The 25,680-nt window shown below is 49.4% G+C and overlaps 1 protein-coding gene across 3 annotated transcripts; it reads left to right on the top strand.

Annotated features, from left to right (window-relative positions):
* The first annotated feature begins 541 nt into the window (after window positions 1-541).
* On the top strand, window positions 542-24,753 carry DAZAP1 (DAZ associated protein 1). 3 transcript variants are annotated; one of them, XM_068173775.1, is made up of 12 exons: window positions 568-754; window positions 6,698-6,738; window positions 7,182-7,348; window positions 7,614-7,679; window positions 8,210-8,320; window positions 10,558-10,606; window positions 14,833-14,915; window positions 18,125-18,278; window positions 19,612-19,641; window positions 20,073-20,213; window positions 21,005-21,187; window positions 24,165-24,753. In XM_068173775.1, the coding sequence occupies exons 1-12, from the start codon at window positions 723-725 to the stop codon at window positions 24,335-24,337; spliced, it is 1,230 nt and encodes a 409-aa protein (XP_068029876.1). In that variant the 5' UTR covers window positions 568-722; the 3' UTR covers window positions 24,338-24,753. The 3 variants fall into 3 exon arrangements, with proteins under 3 accessions (XP_068029877.1, XP_068029876.1, XP_068029875.1); XM_068173774.1 differs by having other exon boundaries at window positions 587-754; window positions 8,213-8,320; XM_068173776.1 differs by lacking the exon at window positions 14,833-14,915 and having other exon boundaries at window positions 542-754.
* Window positions 24,754-25,680: the final 927 nt, after the last annotated feature.

Here is a 25,680-nt window from a genome sequence, read left to right as displayed (position 1 = left end):
ACCCCCAGATGGGCACTGTGACCCCGGGGTGGGCACCGTGACCCCGGGGTGGGCACTGGGACCCCAGATGGGCACCGTGACCCCGGGGTGGGCACTGGGACCCCAGATGGGCACCGTGACCCCGGGGTGGGCACTGGGACCCCGGGGTGGGCACTGGGACCCCAGATGGGCACTGGGACCCCCAGATGGGCACTGTGACCCCGGGGTGGGCACTGGGACCCCCAGATGGGCACTGTGACCCCGGGGTGGGCACCGTGACCCCGGGGTGGGCACTGGGACCCCAGATGGGCACCGTGACCCCGGGGTGGGCACTGGGACCCCAGATGGGCACCGTGACCCCGGGGTGGGCACTGGGACCCCAGATGGGCACTGGGACCCCCGGGTGGGCACCGGGACCCCGCGGAGGCCCCGCCCCCCGCGCGCGCGGACTGCCCTTCCCGCCGGCCCCCCGCGCGCGCGCGGCCCCGCCCCTCTCTGCCCCTCCCAGGGCGCGGCCCCGGAGACCCCGTAGCGAGTGGCGGGTGCGCGCGCAGCGGCGGCGCTGAGGGAGCGCGAGCGCGCGGCGGGGGGGGCCGGGCCGGGCCGGGGGCGGCGGGGGGGGGGAACCGGGACACGGGAACCGGGACACGGCCGGGAGCGCCCGCCCGCGGCCCCGCCACCCGCCGCTGGCACCGCCGCCGCCGGAGGGAAGAGCCGGGCGCGGCCCCGGAGGAGTCGCCGCCATGAACAGCGTGGGAGGCGCCGATGAGATCGGGTGAGAGGAAGGGGAGGGCAGCGCGCTGGGACGATGGTGCGAGGTTCGGTCACCTTTTCCCGCAGCCTCCGGAGCGGGTCCCGCCGGGGCTCGCCCGGGCCGGGGGGGGGGGGGGTGGGGGGCTGAGCGGGGACGGCTCCCGGGCCCGGGGCGAGTCGAGGGGGAGCCGGTCCCGGGCCGGGGGTGCTGAGGGGGGGGTGTCCCGGTCCCGCCATGTTGGGGCCGTGAGGGCGCACCCCCCCCCGGTCACGTGACCGGCGCGCGCGCGGGGCTGCGGCAGGTGCGCGCGCCCAAGGTCACCCGCCCGCCGCGCTTCCCGCGCCCGCCCGCGCCGCGGCCCTTCGTGTCCCTTCGTGTCCCTTCGTGTCCCTTCGTGTCCCTTCGTGTCCCTTCGTGTCCCTTCGCGTCCCTTCGCGTCCCTTCGTGTCCCTCCTCGTGTCCCTTCGCGTCCCTTCGTGTCCCTCCTCGTGTCCCTTCGTGTCCCTTCGTGTCCCTCCTCGTGTCCCTTCGCGTCCCTTCGTGTCCCTCCTCGTGTCCCTCCTCGTGCCCCTTCGCGTCCCTCCTCGTGTCCCTTCGTGTCCCTCCTCGTGTCCCTCCTCGTGTCCCTTCGCGTCCCTCCTCGTGTCCCTCCTCGTGTCCCTTCGTGTCCCTTCTCGTGTCCCTTCGTGCCCTCCTCTCCCGTCCCCTGACGCGGGGCGGCGGGACAGCACGCCGGTCGAGGGTGGGGATTGTGCCGCTCCGCTGGCGCGGCCTCACCTTGCGTCCTGCGTGCAGTTTTAGGCGCCACAGTGTAGGAAAGATGCCGAGGTGTTAGCGTCCAAATGAGGGCAGCGGACGTGGTGAAACGCCTTGAGGGGAAGCCTTAGGAGGAGCGGCTGAGGTTACTTGGTGTGTTCAGCCTGGAGGAGTCTGAGGGGAGATCTCATCGCACTCTAAAACTTCCTTGTGAGGGGAAGCAGAGTGGCAGCTCCGATCTCTGCTCTCTGGCACCAGGCACGGGACCCGAGGGAGCGGCTGGAGCTGTGTCTGGGGAGGTTTAGGCTGGAGATCAGGGAAAGGGTTTTTTCCCTCAGAGGGCGCTGGGCACTGCCCAGGCTCCCCAGGGAACGGTCACGGCCCCGAAGCTACCAGAACTCCAGGAGCGCTTGGACAGCGCTCCCAGGGACAGGGTGGGATTGTTGAAGAGGTCTGGGCAGGGCCAGGAATTGGACTCGATGGTCCTTGAGGGTCTGTTCTGTGATTCTGTGACCCCGCTGGGGACTTTGTTCTGGTGACTCGTCAGGGCCGCCCCGAGGGGCTTGCGGTGGAGGAGGGGGAAGGTGGTGGGACAAAGGCGGCACCAGGAGCCTGCCCTCGCCCTCCCTGTCCCCCGCAGGGCTGCCCTCCCGAGCTCCCCTCTGCTGTCCTCTGCCCGGGATGTGCTCCAGGCAGGAAAATCCCGGTTTTAAGCGTTCCCGGGGGTTTGGGGGCTTCAAACCGAAAACCTGACACTGGTCTGGTTCGTCTGGTGCTTTTAGAATCATAGCAAGGCTTGGGTTGGAAGGGACCTTAGAGATCATCCAGTTGCACTCGGTGTTATTCTGCTTGAGAGCTGTACCCTGGTGACATTGAAATTATCAGGCTGCAGGCTTGGGCATGGTAGAACTCAAAGTAGCAAAAACCAAATTTAAAAAAATCCTTGGCTGGCTCTTCCAGTGCGAGTTTTGTCACGGTGTTTGCCCATCAGGACTGGTCACCTTGTTTGAAACTGGAAACACTTGTCCCGTGCTGTTTGCACTGCTTTGTAAGCTGCTTATTTACTGCATGTTCTTAATTTGTAAATCCTAAAAGAACAGGAGGCAGCATAAGTGATTGGAATATCACACTGGAATGGTTTGGGTTGGAAGGGACCTTAGAGAGGATCCAATTCCAGCACACGTTGCATGAGGCCTGTTTAAATAAGTGGGCTTTGCTCTGAAACTGTTTATTTGCTCCTGGGCCTTAATCACTGGTGCCTTGTGAGAGACTTGATCAGGTCTGACTTCCCGAGCTGTAGGTGAGTGCCAGGCTCCAGGTTATTCCATGGAATATCATCAGCTCCCCTCCTGAGCAGGCTCGGCTGTCGCGGAGTTTGTTCCCGGTCACAGATCCTTCAGAGCTGTGATCAGATGGGGAGGAATTGGGGGTTAACCAGAGAGGGAAGTTTTCTCTATTCTCCTCCCCCAAAAGCACTCAGAGGGAGGATGAGAGCATAGAACAAACTCAGCTGCTCCAGCCCTCCAGAGGAAGCTCTGCTTTAAAGCTATTGTGAGAGGCGAGCCTGGATGGGAAGTTATGAATTCAGCTGCTTTTCTAGGCAGAGATTTTCAGAGAAAACACCTAAGGAAGCTGTAAGTCTTGCAGGTGTGTTGGCATGGGTAGGCAGGGGCCTTGTGAGTGTTATTTGTTGTAATTAATTAATACTTGGGGCTGGTTTGGATGAAGAAAAGTGCTGTTCTTGATCCTCTTGTCCCGCAGCTAATGGGGGCTGTGCTGAGGTGTTGATCAGAGCTATTAATCAAACCCCAGATTATTTATGTAGGCTAAGAGTTCGTGCTTTTGGTGGTTTTAAAATACCTGTACATGCTTTTTTTACTAATCCTGAGTTGATTTGTTCCAGCAGCAAGTATGTTTGTGGCAACAAGAATAAATTAGCAATGAAAATTCTCCCAGGAAGTAGTGAAGTAGTGAGGCAGAACACTTGGGTAAAACTTACTATACAGCTGCAACTTCTGAGGCGTCATTATGCCACTTTCTGCTCCTGAGGTGATCCCTGTGGGGAATTCTGCTGCTTCAGGGGTGCAGGATCTCACTGCTCGTGGTGGACAGACTCACCTGCCCAGAAGTCAGACTGGTGGTTTGTGCTGTCACCTGGCTGTGCGGGAGTGGCTTTGCATTCCAGCAGGGATGGACTGTAGTGTCCTTCAGGCTGCAAACCTGGAGCTTTATGGAGGTGTGGGCTTTGGGGTGGTCTCAGCACGTGTCAGCTAAAAACACTGAAGATCATGAGGGGAGACTCAGCAGGGTCTGCAGCTTCTTCCCAAGAGGCAGCAGCAACCTCTGCTCTCTGGGAGCAGGGGCAGAACCTGAGGCTGGAGCTGTGCCTGGGGAGGTTCAGGCTGGAGATCAGGAAAAGGTTCTTCCCCCCGAGGGTGCTGGCACTGCCCAGGCTTCCCAGGGAATGGTCCCAGCCCCAAGGCTGCCAGAGCCCCAGGAGCGTTTGGACACTGCTCCCAGGGATGCCCAGGCTGGGATGTTGGGGTGTCAGTGCTGGACTCAGTGCTCATGGATCCCTTCCAACTCAGGATATTCTATCAATTTTATACGTTTCTATGCATTTAATAACTGCCAGCCCATAAACTGTTAGGACCAGAAGTTTTTTGGGATGGAGCATGGGCGAGACCTTGGGAAAGGGCTGGTGATGCAGCTGAGCGTGGGGGCAGGAGCACTCACACCCCCATCCTGCCTCACAGCTGTCCTGTACCATACCACATCTGGAATTTTGTGAACTTTGGCCCTGCTCAGTGTCTACAAACCACGGAGGATCCCAAGGCAGAGGATTCCTGGCTTTTGGTATTCCACAGCATGTGTATAAACCGGAGCTGTGGATTTCCACAGAACTGCTGCAGCTGGCCTTGAGCTACCCAGCTTTGCTGTTTCAGTCCACGTAGGGTGACTACAAATAATTCATGGTGGAATTGGAAGGTTTCAGTGACCTCCCTCCCTGCAGACAGCTTGGTGTTCTCTCAGAACGCAGCTGGTACTTTTACAAGGATGTAAAATCAATTAATCTTTTATACCAAGCCATCAAATTTAGTTAAAAACACCCGAAAACAAACCAGAACCTCAAATGTGGTTGGTGAAGAAAATGTCGCTAACATATCAAAACTTTATTGTGAATATAGCAGTAGATCAGCTGGTTTTACTTTGCTATTAGGAAATTAGAGTTAGTTATTTTCCCTAAAAATAACATTGCAGCAGAGGGGTTTGTGTCATGTTTGTGGAGAGGGAAGGTGGTCAGGGTACAGTTGTGGCAGCCACCGGGATGGTGGGGCCGCCTTGGCGAAGCCTGGCTGGTCCCAGAACACGACCTGTTGCTGTTGAGCAAGGCCCTGAGCGCTGCCGGAGGGAGCTGGGGCACTTCTCCAGTCCTTGAGGGAAAGCTCGTCATCCCGAAGGTGCCCGCAGAAAACAGGCCTGCTCTGGGAGAGGGCAGGGCTGCGGGTCCTGCCCTGCTGCTCCGGGGAGGGCAGGGAGGGCTGGCACGTCCTCTGGCACGAGGATAACGCAGCCGAGGCTGCCGCTGCTGCTGTGACACTGAGGGCTCTCTTGGCCTCGTGTGTCACCAGCTCAGTTGTTTGCTGGCTGCTCAAGGAGACGCTTTGATCAGCGCTTAACAGTTGGTCTGTTTCTGTGGAAGACAAGGCTCGTGTCACGTCTCGGCTCGTAACTTGGGAACGGAATTTGCCTCAGTGGAACAAGGCTCGTAGGTGCTGGGTGGCATTGAATTGTGTCACTTTGGCTGGTGCAGACATGATGTCCTGTCACAGAGAAGTGAATCAAAGTGGAAAGGGACAGGCTGGTTTTGTCAGTGAGCTGCCCTGCTCCACAGGAACTTCCAGTTGCAGGGCTTTCACTTCCCTGGTACTCCCAGTGTACCTGCAGCTCTTACTGGGGGCGACTGGGCTCTCCCTGCCATTACCTGCTTCCTGAGCAGGCGAGAGGAAGTTCAGGTTTGTTTTTTTTTTGTTAGGAGAAATTCAACTTTGCCCATGTAAGTGAGGATGCAGGAATTCCCACCACCCTCAGCTGTAATTGGGTATAGATGAAGGTGAGTAGAAGACAAAACAAGAAGGTGTTTTTTCTCTTTGAGGTCTGATGGAGAACCTGAGGGCATCCCCCAAAGATAAACTATCCCAGTGCTTGTCTGTGCAGAGCTATGGAGACATTTACAGCAGAGTTTCTCACAGAATCACACAATCTCCTGAGCTGGAAGGGAAGCCCAAGGATCATTAAAGCCCTGCACAGACACCCCAACAATCCCATCCTGTCCCTGGGAGCGCTGTCCAAACACTCCTGGGGCTCTGGCAGCCTTGAGGCCGGGACCATTCCCTGGGGAGCCTGGGCAGTGCCAGCACCCTTGGGGGGAAGAACCTTTTCTGATCTCCAGCCTGAACCTCCCTGACACAGCTCCAGCTGTTCCCTGGGTCCTGCCCTTGCTCCTAGAGAGCAGAGGTTGATGCTGCTCCTCAGGATGAAGCTGCAGACAGCTATGAGGGTGTTTTTGGGGTTAGTTCTTGGTACTGACAAGGGCCAAATGTTGAGGTGGCTCTAACCAACCTTTAATTACTGAGTAAATGACTGCTGGAAGTTTTGTCACACCCAGGAGTTGATAAAGAGCTGCAGAGCTGACAGCCTGGCATGGAGCTCCTGTAGCACCTACCCAGCTCGTTGGGCGTGCTGGGACAGGAAACCCTGCAGATTTGGTGCTCTTTGCAGAGGAAGAGTTGAATCAGTTTTAAGCAGTTTAGTTTGGGGTTTGGCCATGACTTTCTCACCTGCTCGGCGCTATCTCGAAACTGGGTTGTACAATGGTTTCACAACTGGTGCTGGATTAGTGCTGCTCTGTTATTTAGTACCTGCTGCACAGGTTTGACTTCTGTCTCAGGCCTGAGTGTGGCAGATCTGCTTTTGCTTTCACCCCACGAGAAGGTGCTGGCAGCCAAGTGAGTGTTTTGTGGTGAGTGAGTGAGGGAGGAGCGGAGAGCAGGGATGGAGGAAGGGTTTGGTTTAATCAGCGGCTTTGAGTATGGTGCCAGCTTTGTAGGGCGTGTTGGAGGTCCTGTCCAGAAGAGCTGAGCTGTGCCTTAAATAAGATGGAGCATCTGCTGTGGCCCCTAAACCTGCCCTGTGCTTTGTTTGCAGAAAGCTGTTCGTGGGTGGCCTGGACTGGAGCACGACACAAGGTGAGCAACGTGTGCTGCAGGTGTTGGGCCATGGTGAAAACCCAGCCAGGAGCTCTTAACAAGCATTGCTGTGGTGAGATTGGGCTGAGAGCCTCCTCTGCTGATTAATAAAACCTTCTGTAGAGACAGCTCAGCTATGTTATTATTGTATATATTTTTATATGTTAATGCTTTTAGGTTTATATTGTTTGGTGCTGAAGTTTTTGTCAGCTCAACAGACAACCCTTTTTATAATCACTTTCCTACTGTTTTCCATTTGTATGAGTGGAAATAAACTGTTGTCTGCTATTTGTTTACAGGAAGTAAGATGTGATCATTTTCAAAAGATGAATTTGAAGCTGTTTTCCATATTTGCTGATCTGTTGTCTCATAATTACAAACACAGTCTGGTGTTGTTAATATCTGGCTCTGTTTAATACTTGGTTTTTTTTTTGCTTTGACAGAAACTCTTCGTAGCTACTTCTCCCAGTATGGAGAAGTTGTAGACTGTGTAATAATGAAAGACAAAACAACAAATCAATCTCGAGGATTTGGATTTGTCAAATTTAAAGATCCCAACTGTGTGGGAACAGTGCTGGCCAGCAGACCTCATACGTTAGATGGCCGAAATGTAAGTTGCTTTTGTGTTATTTTTTTTTTCTCTGCACCAGATTCAAAGATTTTCTTTAGATTCTGGCTCCTTATTTCCAGTGTCAGAGTTAAGCTGGTTGTTGGTTTAAATGATTTCTTGTAAGGCAGCTCTTAACTCCATGGCTTGTGTTGCTTTGAGCTCTGAGGAGCTGCATGTCAGCAGGGCTGGGTTCAGCTGCCACAGGCGTAACTTTTAGAGCAAACTTCTGCATGCTGAGGTCTGACCAAACTGGAACTTCTTCCAGATTGATCCAAAGCCATGCACGCCTCGGGGGATGCAGCCGGAGCGGACACGGCCGAAGGAAGGATGGGTAAGGAAAGATCCCTGTGTCTCCTCTTGAATTCCTTTGGATTATATCCACGTTTTAAAGGCAGGAGTCTGTATGCAGAACTCGAGTGTAAAATTCATTTCTAAATAGTGTCCTTAATTTAGATTTCCATGGGCAGGCTCTGTGCAGAGCAGTGTCAGTTTGGGTGTGGTGTTTCCTAAGCTCTTAGTGATGCTTTCAGTGGAGTTCTTCAGATTTGAGAGCAGTGTCTGGAAGGGCACTGGCAGGGCTGATGCTGTTCCAGCCCACTCCACACCCTGCAGCTTCACCAGATTTCAGTTTAGAATGAGTCAATGGCCTCAGAACACAGGCCCTGGGTTCCTGGTCCTCTGAAGAGCAGGGGACACTGAACCTCTGAGCTCACAACCTGCTTCCCTTTCATGCCTGGGAGACTTCAAGGCTGGAGCTCTCCCCTCAGCCTGCCAGAGCCCATTATTCATGGTTCAGTGTAAAATGATAGAAGCAGTCACCCTTATTGTTCTTCTGACTGAATTTTCTCCTCCTTGATTTAGCAGAAAGGATCCAGGAGCGATAACAATAAATCCAATAAAATTTTTGTTGGTGGGATTCCTCATAACTGTGGCGAGACAGAGCTCAGGGAATACTTCAAGAAGTTCGGAGTGGTGAGTCCTGGGGGGGAAGGTGCCTCCTCTCACATTTCCTCAAGCTGTCAAATTTGGGGGTAATCTGGACAAATTGCTGGAGGGGCACCTGAAGCATTTAGTGAGAAACTGTAGTGAACGTTCATCATCTGGACATGTCCCTTGGCAGAGCCTGCTGCTCATGTGGAATTTACTTTGCTGCTTCTGTCTCCTCATGTTTAAGTCTACCTGATGCATTGTTCTGTCCCTTCTTCCAAAAACTCCTGAGGTGCCTTAAGAATGATTCTTTTTATTATTTCCACCCCCCTTTCTCTTGATAACTTTCAGCTGGGCAATTAAAAATGTCTGCTGATTATTTTTTTGGGAACAATGAGTCTCTCAGTGGGCTGAATTTTAAGGTACAGGTATTTGACTCTATGTACAGATAGGTTAAATTTAGGTCTCCTGCCATTGTTTGGGGAGCGGTAGCTGCTCTCAAACCATCTGGAATCTCAGTTCTGATGTCCCTAGAACTTCCATTCTGAGACAAACTGCTCCTCATGCACCTTCTTTAATTCAGTTTGTAACCTTGGACTGAAGTGACTGCATCTTCTCTTTTTTTTTTAGTTAGTTTTTATTTAGTTTTAATTCCCATTTATCCCAGTGCTCAGTGCCCTCAAGGAAGTGGGGACATATGATAAACTACTGAATTAAATAATTCAGCTGTGAATAAGTTTGAAGAAGTTAAAGATTGTGTGAGTTAAATTTAGGAGCGTGCTGATAAAATTAACTTGATTGGCATTTAGTGTCGTTTTTGATACTTTTTTCAATAATCTTTTTCTGACATTTCTTAGTGGCAGCAAAGGATTTATTGAGAAACAAATTCTTAAATTTATCAAGTTAAATCGGTGTTTGAAATTCCATTAAGATAATTAATTTAAAAACACGAAAAGCAACAGCTAACAACTGTTTCTTTAGCTTGAAAGGCTGCAGTAGACTAATAATAAAAACAGGGAGCACGTTCAACAGATGTGGGATGTAGTTTCTAAAGGCTCTTCCTCACAGACTTGGCTTTCCAGCTGTGCCCTGGATGCTGGGGAGATACAGGGTATGTCCTGCAGGTGTAGAAAGCAACAGCCACAACTGTAAGTGCCCTTAAAAGTAAGTAGTAGCACTTTACTCGTAGTATAGAAATCGGAAAATCTTCCTGGAGTTGTAACGAGTCCCTTTGGAGCAGTGGAGTCTCACAAATGTTTTGTGGCCACGAGAGCGAAGAGCCCAAGGCAGGCACTGATTTTCAGCCCTGGTACTTGCTGGGTCATTAAGGCCAGGGTGAAGAGGATCCAGGTGGACCAGGGAGGGACAGATGTGGCACTGATTGCCCCATGGCATAATCCCCGTGTGGATCCCCCAGCCCAGCTGGGAGCATCCAGTAGGATGTGCTCAAGTGAGTGCAGCGACTCAAACCCAAATGTTTTCTAGCTGTAAGTAAAGGTAAAATTGTGTCAGACTAAACTAAGTTTTACTCACGAGTAAAAATATCCGAAGATTGTCTTGAAGATGCAATTTTACAAAATCACACCCGTTTTGTGACCACTTCTCTGCATCTGAGGGATTTCAGAGCAGTTCCCTTCAGCTGTTTTAATGTTGACATAAACATTACGAGTCAGGTTTTGTTTAAATTGTAGCTCACTGTGGTGCTCATTCTGAGAAGAATAATCCTGAAGCCTTTGAACAGCTTGCAATTTCCATTTTTTCTTCTTTTAGGTTAAAATCACACTGCTACTGCTCATCCAGAACTTGGAGGGGTTTTGTAAAGCTGTTTAAAGCACTGGTTTAACTGGTGCTCTGGGCCTCTCTGGTGCTCCAGCAATTCAATCAGAGGAGCCCTGCATGTTCCTAGAGGTGCCTGCAGCTCAAGCTGCTTTTCATGGTGAAAGTGAAATTGGTTAAAAGTGGGAAAAATCATGTTTTAAAAAGCTACACTGATGAGTTGTTGGAAAACAGACCTTTGGGGTGTGTAATAGGCCATAGAGTGGGTACAAATAGTGCAAAACCTCAATGTGAAGTTAAAATGTCAAGTGTGATGAGACAATAGAGATGAGCTCAGGCTTTCTAAACTCCCAGGAAGAGCAATATTCCCTGTTTTGGTGCTGTTGCTGGGATGATGGCTGCACTTGGCTCGTGCTTTGTGGGTAGAGAGCAGGAACCAGCTGGTGGTGGCTGTTCCAGCCCTCCCCTGGTAGCACAGGGAGTAGAATTTCCCTTCTCTCTTCCAGGTCACTGAAGTTGTAATGATCTATGACGCAGAGAAACAAAGGCCCCGAGGTAAAGGCTGATCTAGTTTGTCCTTGAAATTTCTTCATACTCTCCTATAGTCAGATGGCAAACTATTTCACACCATCAGAAAAGGTAGATTTTTTTCCCCCCTATGTTGCCTCAGGAAAAAGAATAACTCACTGGGCAAACATCACTTCAAGTCGAGACTCTTCATCTCCAGCTTCACTTGGGTCTGTGCATTTCAGCTCAGAAGTTTCATGCTCATTGATGGGTTGGGTTTTTTTTATAGTTGAATGAAATTTGATTCTCGAGCCACTCCTGTGGCTTAAGGTACTTTTGAGGGGGAAAAATAAGCAGATTTTCCTCCTGTTCCACATGAAAGGTACGTTGGGTCTGTAAGTGCATGTGGGGTGCTCCAGCCAGAGCACAAGACAGGGCAGAATCCATCCATCACCTGCTTTTTGTTTTGGTTAAATGGCTTCACCTCAAATTAAAGAAAAACTCTTCTTAAACAACACAAAATAATTCTGAAATATATATATATGTATATTTTTAATTGGGACATACAATCCCTGTATACCAGATTGCTTTTTAAGAGGGGAGGGGAAAAAAACCCCAAAAACCTGGAAGATTCACTAGATATTGAATCAAGCTGGGAACCTTTGGTCAAAATATGAAGCAATTCCATGTCACCCACGTCCCTTTGCATCCACCATTTGTTTGCCAAGGAAGAGGCAATATTTTGGCACGTGAAGCTTAGCTGTGCTCCCACCCTGTAGCATGTTGGACATGCTAGAGAATAGTTTGCCATCTGAACTTTTCATTTCTCTTCTGCCTCATTATTAAGAAATATATCCTTCACTTCATATTTATTAAGCTGTTAAGTCTTAGTTTTATTTTTAATTTAGACATACATCCTTAGTGACATATTTAAGTGTTTCATAGTAAAGTATGGTAATGTTAAGTAAGTTCTTTTTTTTTGTTTCTTTTCTCTCTGTGAACTGTTTGACTGTGATTAACGATATCTCTTTAGATTTCTTCTCTCTAGGTGATAATTTATCACAGAGGTACAGGCCAGTTCCGCAGTCAGAGGAGGGACGGGCTTTGTCTTTTATTGGAGTGTAAACGAAGTTTCAATATATTTGTTTTTTTGTTTTCTTGCTTTAGCTGTCCTAATCTTCTTCCAGCAGATACCTTTGATTTAAGCAGCACATAAATTCATCTGTTTCAATGCTTTAGAGCAGCTGGTTTTGGATAGAGGAGACAAAGGCACTGGCATTCAAATGCAATTTGGGCTGAAGTTCTGAAATATTTCAGTAATTATTGTATCATCTCTATCTTTGCAAATATTTAATCCCAGCCTTGCAGCCTCTGTGCAGAAGGTACTTAAACATCATGCCTGGTCTGGATTAATCCTGTCTCAATTAATGGCTTCTCTGCTTCAAGCTCTACTAAAAGCAAAACAGGCAAAGGAGGGCTCGGGGTGCAAAGCACAAGTGCCAGGTGGGGGAAAGGGCTTGTCTCCACCCACAGAAAACTTCCTCCCCTAATTGATCAGACTTCTTAAGCACTTTTTGAATCCTGTCTCTCTGCCTTTTGTTTCTGTGCTGTTCCAGGCTTTTTTTAGTGTGCTGACTAACAGTCATCTCCCAGAATGGCCTTGGCAGTCCCTGGGGGGTGCTAGGAAAAATTCCTCGAGTTTGTATTGGGTACTCCTGGTTGTGCATCCCACAACACATTGTCTCTTGCCTTCTCTCTGTGTTCTCTTGCTGCTCTGTCCCCTTATCCTTTTTTTGATTGTAGATAAAATCCCAGAGGCCAATTCAGTGCCATCTCTCCTCAGACCCTTCTGAATTTTGCCTTTTCCCGTTCACTTTACCACCCTTCCTGTGGAAGTGCACATTGGTTTACTGGTAGGAGGAGGGAAAGTGATCCCTGTTCCTAATCCCTGTAGCATCCATTTACCTCCAGCTCCTCAGGAGGCACCAAATTCTCAGATGACGTCCTTGAGGAGCTGACTGGGGTCAGGTATCCACGTGATCTTTGCTTCCTCCCAGTCCTACCTGCTGCCAGCTCTGCGTCATCCAAACTCTTCCCACAGCCCCAAGCACAGCAGCCATGTCACATCTCTGAAGGAGCAAAGTGGCTTTGGTGCAGTCTCAGCTCCTCCTGGCTCCTGTTCTTGGCCAAGCCAACAGCTGGGAAGGGATTTCCAGGTTCTTGCTCTATCTGTTCTCCTCCCTTGGCTGCAGACCAGCTCTGTCACTCTGGTCTGGTCCTCTTGGATTCCTGCTGGATGCAGTTCATTTCTCCAGCCTTTAACAGAGTCCTGTCCTCCAAAAACTAAAGCTGCAGGTGGCGGATTTCATCACTTCTGCTTAAAACTTCACCTTGGAGTTCTGCTGGGTTACTCTGATTTCTTTACTCCTCCTTATCTTGTGCTGTCTGACCCTTTTAAATTCCCCTTTTAAAATTTATTTATTGCTTTTCTCAATGACCTCTTGCTCTCCCTGTTCCACCCCTCCAACACCATCCCACAGTCTGTTCCCCTCCTTTAGCTTTGGATTCCAATTCAACAACAACCTTCACATCCAGATGGAATCCATTGTTTTTCTTCCCCATCTCTTTTTAGACAAAGGCTGGAATACTAAATGTGATTTAAATACAAACACTTTTCCTTTGGCTCGGATTTCTGGTTAACTCAGACAAATATATTGTGATGAAATGCTGCTCTCAGCTTCGAGGCTGCTTTCATCACAGCTCCACAAAACTTCGTTTATACTGCCAGTCTCTTGTGTGTGGGAAATGCCAAGTTTTTTCCTTTTTATTTTCAGTTTATTTTAGTGATGTCTTTTGCTCTTGTTGCTGACAGCAGAATTTGACCTGCTGGAATCTATTTTGGCCTGTATCTTTGTGTATTTTTATATATATATATATATATAAACTTTCTCTACACTAGGCCTCTTTGGGCTTACCCAACGCAGTTGGATAAGCGTGGAGAGACATTCCTGTGCTAGATCTGTATTCTGTAACGCTTTAGAGCAAGATTTGGCTGCTGTCAGCACTAGCTGCAAAGCAAAACGCAAACCAAGGGGGAAATCTTGGGTTTCAGAAAAGCAGAACCGCATCCATGTTCCATAAACGCTTCCCACGCCGCACCTCGGGTTTCTTTTCTAACTTCTATTGCTCTCCCCCCTTTCCCCCCCTCCGTAGCTAATCCAAAGAATGGCACAATTCCTGTACTGCATGTGTCCCTCCCTGCCCTGGGTTGTCCCCAGCAGCAGCCAGTGGGTGATGGCATGAAGCAGCCGCCTTGTCCTGGGGGATTAACCACTATTTTGCCACTCTCTCGGCTGTGTCAGCAGCTACAACCTACGTGCAGTGGTTCTCAGAGTGACCTCCTAAAGGGGACCTTTGCCTCCTTTCCCAGAGTTTTCTCCAAGCATCGAAAGCTGCTGGATCCAGCTGAGCTGCCAGCAGCCAGGGCTATGGTCAGGTGGAAGGGAATGAGCCACCCGTTGGGGGACAAAAAGGACTGGGATGTTGTGTGGGTTTTCAAAGTGAAACCAACAGGAAATAGAAGAAATGAAACAGATTCAGGACGTGGCAGCAACACCACGTTCTGTGTGAGCAACACCTCACAGGGGGCTGCCTTGTTGGGAAGGAGTAACACCTGTTCCCTGCTTTTTCTCCAAGGTGTGGAAAACTTGAGAACCTCTGATGTAGGTTGTTAGTTTCTGAAGCTTCTCATTCATCCATGGAGTGGTAAAATTTCTCATGCTTTAACAGCTACATTTCAAAACTAACTTTCTTTTCTATGGAAAATATTCCCTACCTGGAAGCTGGGCTAAGGGATTGGGAGGAAGTTGCTGTCGGCTTTGGGGAACAGGGATATATGATAGGTTTTCCCTGGGAAGCTAGGCTGAATCAAAGGGAGGAGCAGCAAAGTTGCTTGACTTCAATCTGCTGTCCCACAAGTATTTTGATTTTAGCAGTTTTTTTCCATTTCCTGGTAGGTGGATGAGGAATAAAATCAAATTAAAAGCCGGTTAACGAGCTCAGTTCGAAGCTGCATGCGCGCAATCGAGACGAGGCACTAAAGCCTCTTCACAGGAAGTATCCATTGCAATTTCCTCAGAGTTTTTGCCAATTGAACACAAGTGTCGTTATCTGAAACCCCTGCTTGAACCCTTGGTCTGCCCCTAATACTGTTCATCATCCTGTTTTGTGTCACAACACCCTGCTACCTTGATTCACTCTTCGTCGTTGGCTAGGTTTTGGATTTATTACTTTCGAGGACGAACAATCAGTGGACCAGGCTGTCAACATGCATTTTCACGACATCATGGGCAAAAAAGTGTGTAGTTGTAGTTTTATTTTACCTTAAGAAAGAACCAAGTCTTGGGCAACGAGCGATTTCACTGGGGAATCCGACTTAATTGTTGATGGGAGAGCACAGCAGTCCAAATTCAAGGCTTTATCCATGGAGGTGGGGAAAGTCTGAGTTTGCTGGAGAAGGGCAGTTAGGGTGGAGCAGCCTGGGGAAGGGAGGGCTTGGGAGCCTGAGGATTCAGGCTGTGGGCTCTGCTTGGGGCGAGGCCTTGTGTGTACAGACCTGGGGGCTGCTCTGGCTGAGCAGATGAACTGGGGTCGTCATCACTGGGGTGAACTGGTGCTCACTGCCCCTGCTTTGAGCACTGCTGTGGTGCAGGGAGAGAAATGAGTGATTTCCAGCTGTTGGAAAAGCAGAATCCCAGTGAAATCCGAGTTCTTCAAGGCTTGGTTTAAGATACCACTCCTTCAGATGTGTACTCGATACTCAAATCTCAAGGTGGTGTCAGACGATCTGCTTTGTATAATCTTAAAGTTTAAAAGAAAAAGGGAGAAAAAAAAACATCCTGAAGGATTGGTTTTTTAAAAAATTGGGTCACTTACTGTGAAACTTTGATACCAACCCACGTACTCTATATAGTATTTAACCACAATGCAGTTAAGTGACCTCTGGTTGTTTCATCTTCATACTGTGTTGTCAGCAAACGGGGCTTAGATAGGGAGAAAAAAAAACAAACCTAAAAGCAAAATAAATTGTTGCAGGACACCCAAGTTTTAAATATAAGGAAAAGAGTAATTTAAAGAAAAATGAACCACAGGAAATTCTGGTAAATTTAAGTCCTTGCACAGTATATCCAGATTTTAAACTAAATGTTAAAACTGCTAAACTTGAAGTGAGGGGGGTTCAGAGAGGCACAGAAGATTCTCACATTCCCTAAATTATTGCATTGTGTAAGTTTTTAATTGTCTTTGGAGTCTTTTATGTGCTGATATTTCATAAGCTGTTCCTTAGCTAGCAGGGGACACACTCGGCATATCAGTGGAGTTCTGGTTCATTTGCAGTGTGATAATGCCTTTAATTCCTGTGAACTTGTTTTGGGGTGGAGGGCTGGGTGGCTTCCTGATAATGGGAACAAAGGAATGAGCTTGTGGGAGCCAAAACATCAGTTCTTGGTTCTTGGTGTGACACTCCCAGGTGTGAGCAGGTGCAGTAAATCACACAGGGGTGTGTAAGGATCACCTGTATCTCCCCAGTATTCCCTGATCTGCCCATGGAATTGCCTTCAGGAAGCCCCTAAAGTGGGAGCTGATCCCCCAGAGCAGCAGGTCCCAATGGGAGCAAAGGATAAACGGCCACAAGGTGCTGGGAGAGGATGGAGAGCCCAGTGCGAGCCTCCGGATGTCGCCCCATTGCTGCTGACACAGCACTGGGACCTGGAGTTCTCGGTCTTCCTCAAACAAACCCAATTCCAAACTGAAATAATTGATTTTTGCCTTCCCCCCACCCCCCTTTCAGTGACAAAAAAAAAAAAATAAAAAAATCAGGATTCAGGGATTTCTAGCTCAGATTAATAGAGAGGCCTCAGTTCTTGGGGTAACGTGGGCTCTAGACAGGTGTGGAATTTGAACCTCCCTGTTGCACAGGGAATTTTCAGTCCTCACTTTGGCAGTTCCCCGCTTCCAAGTGTGCACTGAAAAATTAATGGGATTCTTCCACAAGGATTAATGAGCTCCAGATCCCCTGCTCTCTCCTTCACTGCCTAATCATGCCTGCTTTAAAAATGGTATCTGTGTCTTTTTGGTAATTAAAAAGGTATTGCTGAAATGAATCCGTATGTTGTTGAAAGGAGGGGGAAAAATTAAAATTGCAAGAAGGCCTCTGCTTTTGTAAGCAATAACCGAATTCCCTCGAGGCAAATGTGTTAAGACTCATTAATTTGAGTCCTTTGAAAAATTCCCTTGGTTCCTCTCTGGAAGGGCCTTGAGCTGACAGAGATTTGGTTACTGTCATGTCTCATGTCCTTGGGGCATTGGCAGGGGGGCTGTGGGGGGCTTTGTCCTTGCCTTGTGCCTGTTTCCTGTTTGTTCTCCAACATGAATGGCTTTTAAGACATGGCAGGAAGAATTCTGAATACTTTATTTTCCATACTACTCAGGCCCATTGATGATTGAGATTTATTTTCTTTGTACTCTGGCACCCATTAAAATTAATCATGAAATGAAAAAAAAAAAAAAAAGCCTCAAATTCAGCAAGTGCTGAGAGGGTTTCATTAAATCAGAACTGCTTTTTTTTTTTTTTTTGAGAGGTTTATGTTGAATGTGCAGCTTATTTTAAGTAGGTCAAACGCACTTAGTCCACGGCTGGGAACACTAGGACATTTTATCTTGGAATGAAATAACTTAAGCACTGTGGTTACTGATTTTTAAAACAGGAGGGGTTTTGTCACTGACTTAACACAGTATGAAGATTGCTTCTTATTGACTCAACTGTCCATTTTTATTACTTGCATGTTTGTTTACTTTTTTGTTAGATGTAATGTAAGATTCTCTTATCACATCCATTCCCTCTGACATTGTTTGAGTTAACTGAGATTCTTTAAGCGTTAGCCTGGGGAAGGTAAGTCTTTATCTTCCATTAGACATTTAAATAAAATCTTAAGTTTAAAAAAAAAAATACAACAGTACCAAAAAAAAAATATCTCAAAAAATGTGTGTTTCTCAGGTATGAGCAGAGCTGAAATTGCAGTTAGTTGGGGTGGGTTAAACTGTCACTTCCAAATGGACCCCAAACATGTTTGGTTAAAGCATTAGTACCCTTTTTCAGAGCAGCCTCTTCACTCAAAATTCTGGTTTTTTAACTGAAAACATCATCTCCGTATCTCCTGCCTTGAACATGAAATCAGTCTGTCATTAATGTCCAAGATTCTGCTGGTTTAAGTGCAGAGCTGCTGTAAGAGGGTACTGCTGTTTTAAGATTAAAGCCAACGAGACTGAAGTGATTTGCAGGATGCTTTTCTCGGAATCCCTCAACAGTAGGACTTGTAATGCCTTACCATCACCTACACTGTACCTGAGAAACATTGTAAATTACTGGCCTTAAGTTTTAATAATTAAGTACTTAGACATAAGTCATAAGCTGCTAAGTGTAGTCTTAAGTGTACCTGCGGGTGTGTGTGAGGGGCCGGGGGGCGCGGGCGCCCCCAGCCCTGCTGAGCACGGCCTCTCTTTGTTCAGGTGGAGGTGAAGCGCGCCGAGCCCCGGGACAGCAAGAGCCAAACTCCGGGGCCGCCGGGGGCCAGCCAGTGGGGAAGCAGGATCATGCCAAGCGCTGCCAACGGCTGGGCAGGGCAGCCCCCTCCGACCTGGCAGCAGGGATACGGCCCCCAAGGTACTGCCCGGCCTTTCCAGCTCGCTGCTCTTCGGGTTCCTGGCCTAGATGTTAGGCCCAGCTTTATCTCCCTGACAGCAGGACTAAAGTTCCACTCCCCCCCCAGTCCTTCCTGAGGTTTCTTTTCACTGCTTTTCCCAAAAATCCGTTTCTTTGGCAGTGCCAGGCCTGTCCCAGGTGTGCTCCACCTGTTGCCTTTGGAGCTGCCTGTCCCCTCATGGAATCCCCGTGGGCTGGGGGAACGCAGAGAAGGAGGTGGGAAGGCTCCAGGTGTGACTCCAGCTGTGGAGTGAGCTCTGCACAACACCCCAGTGACAAATTTGGCTGAAGTATGGCTTTTCAAGGATGAGGCAGTTTCAAAGGAAGTTACCAGGAACATTTGAAAGGGATGAGGGGGAAATGGATGGCCTTGCCTTTGAATTTTATTGCTTAATGTAGCTTGGGAAAGCACCAGGCAGCTCTGGTGCAGGGAGCACTCAGTGCACACCAGGAGCCCTGCGGGGCTCGGGAGCCGCAACGCCCCCGAGATTCCAGAGGCAGGATAAACACGCTGAGTTCATCCAAAGACAATTTTGATAACTTCTGGAGAAATGCAGAGGGATGATTGAGTTGCTGTGACTTGCTTGCTCTGAGAGATGAGAAATGTTCACCTGGGGGGGCTGCAGGGAGCGTGGCTGCTCCATCCCCGCTCCGATGGATGGAAGTGCAGCACAGGGATTGCTCATTTCCCCACGGTGCTGATTAACTTGAAAGCTGCAGCTGAGGGTTGACATTGTGCACAGATGTGCTAATCTGCAAACTGAGAAACTCCCATTATTTTCCATGCAGTGATTAGTAGGGAAAATGATACCTGATCTCCTGGAAAGATTAATGTCAGACATGAGCACATTTATCCTTCAATCTCAGCACTGCACAAGGGATGGGAAAGGCTTTTTTTATGCTTCAAAAACTGCAAAAATAACTCGGATAAACCTGGTAGTAAATTAAGAATCCCTTGGATGTGTAATCTGCTGGGGTTCTCCAGGGTTTTGTTCTCTGTAGTACTGTAGTTTCTTGCACTTGGTATGTGGCAGCTCTCAAATGCTCCATCTGATTTGGGTTTGGGAACTGCTGTCTTTTCTGAGTGGCATTTGCTGAATGATTTAGAGTCTTTCAAGAATTACACATCCAGAAATAGTCCCACAATGTTGCTTAGGCCATAAAAATAGCTCTGTAAGGGACACGGGGAGGATACCCAGTCTATCCCAGAGCCAAATCCTCCTTCTTGCATCATCCCTACTCCGGAGTGCGCATCTTCACTGATGTCTACAGCTCTTTTTTTGTTCTGTTGCAGGGATGTGGGTGCCAGCTGGACAGGCAATTGGTAAGTACATTATATGGGACCAATTCTGAAAGGAAAAAATCCTCCCGAGCACGGGTGCAGCTTCTTTGAGCATTCACAGTGATTTTTGGATTTCTGTAGGATTTAACCTGCATTTAAAAGCTTGATTGAGTTTGTCCTGGAAGAATGGAGGGGAAGACAGTGGCTTCTTAGCAGCTCAGTAATGGGAGCTGACACACATCCTGCTGTTCCAGCCACATTAATTTGTTACCAAGGGATTACATGCTAAACTGCAGTTATTGACAGTGGGGATACTTGGAGGACAAATATTTCCCGAAGTGAGGATTCATAGAAGGCTGAACCTGTGTTTGCAATCCACCCAACAGCCTTGCCCCATCTAGAGGAAGCTGACTCCAGCAGCAGCTCCTTGGTATTCATCTGCTTCAGGTTTTGGGTTTCTCTTCCTTTTCCAGGTGGATATGGACCCCCTCCTCCAGGCAGAGGAGCTCCTCCCCCACCACCACCATTTACCTCATACATCGTCTCCACACCTCCCGGGGGATTCCCGCCTCCACAAGGATTTCCACAGGGCTATGGCACCCCTCCACCATTTAGTAAGTGACCCCAGGAGCTGCAGCACATCCAGCTCCAAATTCAGCTTTTCCTCATTGTTTGCCGGACTTGGATTTCCTCCTGTGTTTCACCTATCCTTAATTATTTTTCCCAGATTATATATTTGGAGCTATAATTAACTGTAACATTATTTTTTTTCTTGGATTATTTCATTCTTGGATGCAGTAATAATTTATGTTCTCTAGTTTAAATCTGTGTTGCTAAATAAATTTAGATACATTGTGCAGCTTTGTTAGGACATCTGAGAGAAAGCTTAGAGCTCACTGCTGGTGACCTGGGCCAAACACAGGCAGGGTTTTTTGGAGGAGCTTAAGGAATTAAGGTCATAACTGGGACTGGAAATACAAATAGGATTTTAGCACCTACCTCTCAAGCCACCATTTCAAAAGTCTGTTGGAAACCTGGTTTAAAGAAGGTGGAAAATAGTATCCAGTTATTTCAAGATACTTCTTCCTCCTGAAATCTCGGATAATACTGCTTCTTTCTCACTTCTCATGTCTGTGAGCACAGAGTTTGGTCCCCAGTTCTGCTTTATCCCTTTCTCTGCTGGCCCCTGCAGCCTCTGCCTTTGGGGGGAACATTTCTCCCACCTGTGCCAGGTGAGTTGCTGAGATCTTTGGGCCGTGGGGGTGACCAACGTGTCAAGGTGAATCTCTGTGCAGCCACTGGTCACAAACACCTGGGCTTCAATAGCCTCAGAAATGTTGGTTTTAAATTGTATCATCTCTAAAGCCAGGCAGGACGTTGATGTTCACCTGTTCTGTCCTTCCAGGTTTTAGTTATGGTGCTCCGCCTCCTCCACCTGACCAGTTTGCCCCCCCTGGAGTCCCCCCTCCGCCTGCCACTCCGGGGGCAGCACCACTCGCTTTTCCTCCTCCACCACCACCATCTCAGGCAACTCAGGACATGAGCAAACCCCCGACGGCTCAGCCAGAATTCCCTTACAGTCAGTTCGGTGAGTAACTGCTGGAATTTATCCCCTTTCCCTTTAGTCCTGGGCACAGAGTGTTGGACACAGTTTGCTGCAGGCACTTCTCCGGGGTGGGAATGCTCCTGCCAGCTCAAGCCATCCTTGAATCATGCAATGTTCTAGCCAGAGGGAATTTTCTTAGCTCTAAAGTGTTGCTTTTGTACTGTAAAATAAGCTTCAGGGACTTGTGCACTGCCAGGATGAATTCCTGGTTTCCACTCTCCCACTCTCCACTCTATAGCTAAAACTTCCACTCCAAGAGCTTCACAGAGCTTGTAGTGAACTTTTTTTTTGTCTCCAGACCTTGGAGAACAGACTTGAAAGAGTAAGAGCAGCATGGAGCGACAGGCAGTGCATGTGTAAGGATCCAAACCGGTGCCTTTTCCTCTCTTTTCTCATCCCTTCCCCATCTCTCTGGAGGTACAGTTCTGTGCAAAGCTTTGTTGTGCTCTGTAGGTAACTTTGAGGGAGAAGGCACTGAGCTAACAGGTTTTACAGCAGGCAGGCAGTGCTACAAAAAACAATTCTTTTTAAAATTGCTTAGACAACTGCCTGTGCTCCAGAGTAAAATGTCTGCTGCAGCTCCCTGAGGGAGCTCAGAGGGAATTCTCATTCTCATCTTGCTCCTCTCAGCCCTGTTTTTCAGCAGTGCTCTCCAGATATCTCTACAGAGATCTCTCCAAAGAGCTCTGTGCTAATGTTGTTTTTAAGGGATTGTAATTGGTCAGTTTTTACTTCTGAAGGGAATTTTGCATGCAGCAGCCCGTGGATTCAGGCTGTTCTCTGCTGGAACACGTTCTCATGTGGTAGTGCTGCCTCAAGTTCCTGCAGGAACCGCTAGGAGATGAAAACGTCACAAAATTTATTTAAATAGATAATATTCGAAGTTCCAGCAATGTAAAGCAGCCTCTGAAGGAAGATGAGCCTTTGAGATGTGTTTGTGAAGCAGCATGTTCTCATGTTGATGAGTTTGAAATGTTTTTTCATTTGTTTCTTACTCAGCTGATTTCATGTTTAGTTTTTCCCTTGTCACTCGAAGTTTTTCTTGTTCTGCCCGAACTTGGCTCTTTGCAGATTTTTTTTTTTTTTTTGGAGTGGGTTGGACTCTTCTAAATAAAGCACAAATCCTTGCACAGCCAGTTACATCAGTGAGGAGACAGAGTTTGGGAGGTGTTGGAAGTTTAGGAAGGATCTGATGGAGAAGAATTGGATGGAGAAGGACTTTTCATCTGGAGCTGTGGTGACAGGACAAGGGGAATGGCTTCGATCTGGAAAAGAATAGGTTTAGACTGGGTATTAGGAAAAATTACTCACTGTGAGGCTGTTGAGACCCTGGCATAGGTTTTCCAGAGAAGCTGTGGCTGCCCCGTCCCTGGAAGTGTCCCTGATTTGCATATATTTACATAAATGTGTAACATTTGTGGGCTTTAAAGAGCCACAAAATTCCCTAATGAGTGTAAGGCACTGTAAGGTTTATCCTGGGCAGCGTCCTAAATCCTTCAGCGTGTGCACCCGGGGATGAGTGTCAGCACTAACACTCACCCTGCAAAATCAAATTAATTAATTACATTAATTTAAAATAATTAAAAATTCATTGTCTCCGTGCAGGGCGCTCTTGAGGCTCGTCCTCGCAGTCCCCTCAGTTCTGGCTAGGACGGGTTTGTCTGCTCCAGACCCTTCAGGCCACACCCCGAAGCTCTGGCTGCGCTCCCAAGGTCAGGCTGAGTAGGGAGGAGGAGCCTCAGGCAGGGCCTGGGAAAATTCCCCGCTGTTCCTTGCTGGGGCTGTTGGAGGGGGTGAGAGGCAGGGACGGGGCTCAGATGCTGGGCTTTGTGTCGGGGCAGTGCAGCTTTCAGCTGGGTGAAACCCCACAGTGAGCTGTGCCTGCCCCTGCTCAGCCCCACAGCCTGGCCCGGCCGGATGCCGGTGATGCGTCCAGGCGCGGGTTTGGAGCCAGCCCCTGGAAGCGCAGAGCTGGCACAGCCCCGGGCAGCGCAGGGGCTGGAGCAGAGCCAGGCGTGGCAGCAGGAAGGCAGCGAGTCCTGAGCGGCCGTGCAGGTGTGCGCGCACTCTGGCTTCCCTTCATCATAAACAACCCCAGCCCTGTGCTGAGCTGTGGTTTGCACCACAGTGTGCAGGGAGAGCAGCTCCAGGGTTGTGTTTTTCCACTCCCAGCCTCACCCCTTGGCACACAATCCCGTTGTAGTTTTGGGCGCCTGCTTATCCGTGTCTGAACAAATGCCAGGAGGAGCATTTGCAGCTCCCAGAGCCCGAGCTCGCTGTGTTTTAGCGCTCATTAGTGCCAGCAAGTCCTTGAGGGACAGGCAGAGCTTGAAACTGAACTGCTGAAGACGCGCTGAGAGACTTTGCTTGGGATTAAGAGAGTTAAACCTGCTCTAAGCCTGCACAGAGAGAGGCAGCACTGCAGAAACGCTCTTGGTAATTAGGAGCCTTAATAGCATCTTTCAGAGCAGGGGTTGGCACTGATGCCAGGATTAAGAGTCATATTTAATTATGAGAATTTGAATTAAATTTCTCAATTTCTCAGTCGTCTTAATTTCCATCTAGTTGTAAATTTTGTGTTGGTAGCAGGGCTTCCAGCCTGCTTCTCTCTTGGAAAGAAAGCCCCTGTTTTTCTCCCTGTCCCTAAATCCTGCTCGCTCCAGAATGGCCTGTGGTGCAGGTCCCAGCCCAAAATCAAACTGCTCCCGAGCACCCAAAGCTGTGAGCAGATGGCTGAACTGCCAGCCTGGCTGGGGTGGCCCCAAACACAGCTCCCGTTCCTGCACACCTGCTCCCTTCTGCCTTTTGCCCATTTCCTCTGTGAGGAGGGACGATCCCTGCAGGACCCGGAGCTGCCGCTCCTCCCAGGCGTGGCTCCTGGAGGGAGCGCTGTCAGGCGTGGGATTCGCACCCGTGGCTGCTCCTGGAAGCTCACCCTGTGCCTTTCCCTTCTCCCCAGGCTACGGACAAGACTTGAGTGGGTTTGGACAAGGTTTCTCTGACCCCAGCCAGCAGCCCCCTCCCTACGGGGGCCCCTCGGTGCAGCCATCCAGCGGCCCCCCGGCCGGCGGCAGCGGCTTCGGCCGGGGACAGAACCACAACGTGCAAGGATTCCACCCCTACCGGCGCTAGCCTGGGCTGGCAGGCAGCGCTGCCCGCAGGGGTCTCTGGGCCCAGCTGAAGCCCGGAGCCCAGACTTCTGAACTTGTGACAATCACATTACTTGATGGAAGAAAAACCTAACAACAGTTTTTTTTCGGGGAGGGGGGGGGTTGGGGGCAGATGGCTTCTGAAGGCAGAGCTGTGGGTGTTTGGACTGCAGTTTTTAAAGATTTTCCTTTCTCTAACCCATCAGCACAAATAAAGAAAATGTCACTGGTTCAAATTACAGGGTTTTAAAAATGTCTTCAGCTTTAATTCAAAACTTCAGGTTTCTTTTTTTTGAAATTATTTTTCCTGAGCCTTTGTTTTACCGTATATTGTAAACTTTTATGTTTAAAAGAAAAAAAAATATATACATTTACAGATTGTGAAATTTTTAAGAGAAATTTTCTACTATGTATGCTGGCTTATTTTTTAATTTAAAACAGGGTTTCCGTGAGCGCTGTCGGAGGCGGGGGAAGAGCTGCAGCCCCTCCCTCCCTGCCCACGGCAGCGCTGGGGCGGAGGGTTCCAAACTCTGGGAGTTGACAGAAACCTGCTGAGTGTATTTTGCTGTTTGCTCTGGGGCAGAGCTGGGCCGGGGCAGGCGCAGGAGCCGCAGGAGGCACGCGGGGAGCGCTGGCTCCGGGCTCCACCAGACGTGGATTTCCCTCTGGCAAAAAGGTTTTGGTGCGTTTGGCACTGAGCAGTGCCAAGCCCTGGTTTGAATAAAGACAAGAACCTTTGGATTAGAAACACCAGCCTGTCTCCATTTTTCTGTTTTTTTTTTTTTTGCTTTTGTGGGTGTGGGTTTTCGGTGGAAGTCCCTGGGCAGCCCTGGGAGTCCTCGGGGCGGCTTTGCTGGGCCTGTGAGGTGGCACCAGCTGTGCCCCGTGCCCGCCCTGCCGGCTGGCACTGCCAAGAAGCCCCTGCTGCACGGGCTCTCACCCGGGGAGGGATCCTCCCAGCCGGCTCGGGTCCAGCCTGATGCGGTGAGGGCTCGGAGCTGGTGTAATTAGTCGCTGTTAATGAGGTGGAGCTGGGGCTGTGCTGGGAGGGGGCTGTGCTGTGCAGGTCGCTCCTGGCAGGAGTTGCATCAGTTCAGAATTCTGTGCTCTGCGTGGCGCCGGTTCCGCTCGCTGGGAATGCGCTGGGCTCCGTCCTCGTGGCTCTGCTGCTCGCTCGGTTCCATCCGGGAGCTCGGAACGGCTCCGGGGCTGTCTGTGCAGGCGTCACCTCTGAGACAGCCGGGCTCCCTCGGGAGCGTGACACCTGGAGCCCCGGGCGCACCTGCAGCGGAGGACACGCAACGTCTTCACCCTCTTGTGGGACAG

The sequence above is a fragment of the Anomalospiza imberbis genome, chromosome 27 (genome assembly GCF_031753505.1).
Source record: "Anomalospiza imberbis isolate Cuckoo-Finch-1a 21T00152 chromosome 27, ASM3175350v1, whole genome shotgun sequence".
Taxonomy (NCBI): domain Eukaryota; kingdom Metazoa; phylum Chordata; class Aves; order Passeriformes; family Viduidae; genus Anomalospiza; species Anomalospiza imberbis.
The sequence above is the reverse complement of the archived record's forward strand: the minus strand, read 5'-3'. Positions and strand labels throughout refer to the sequence as shown.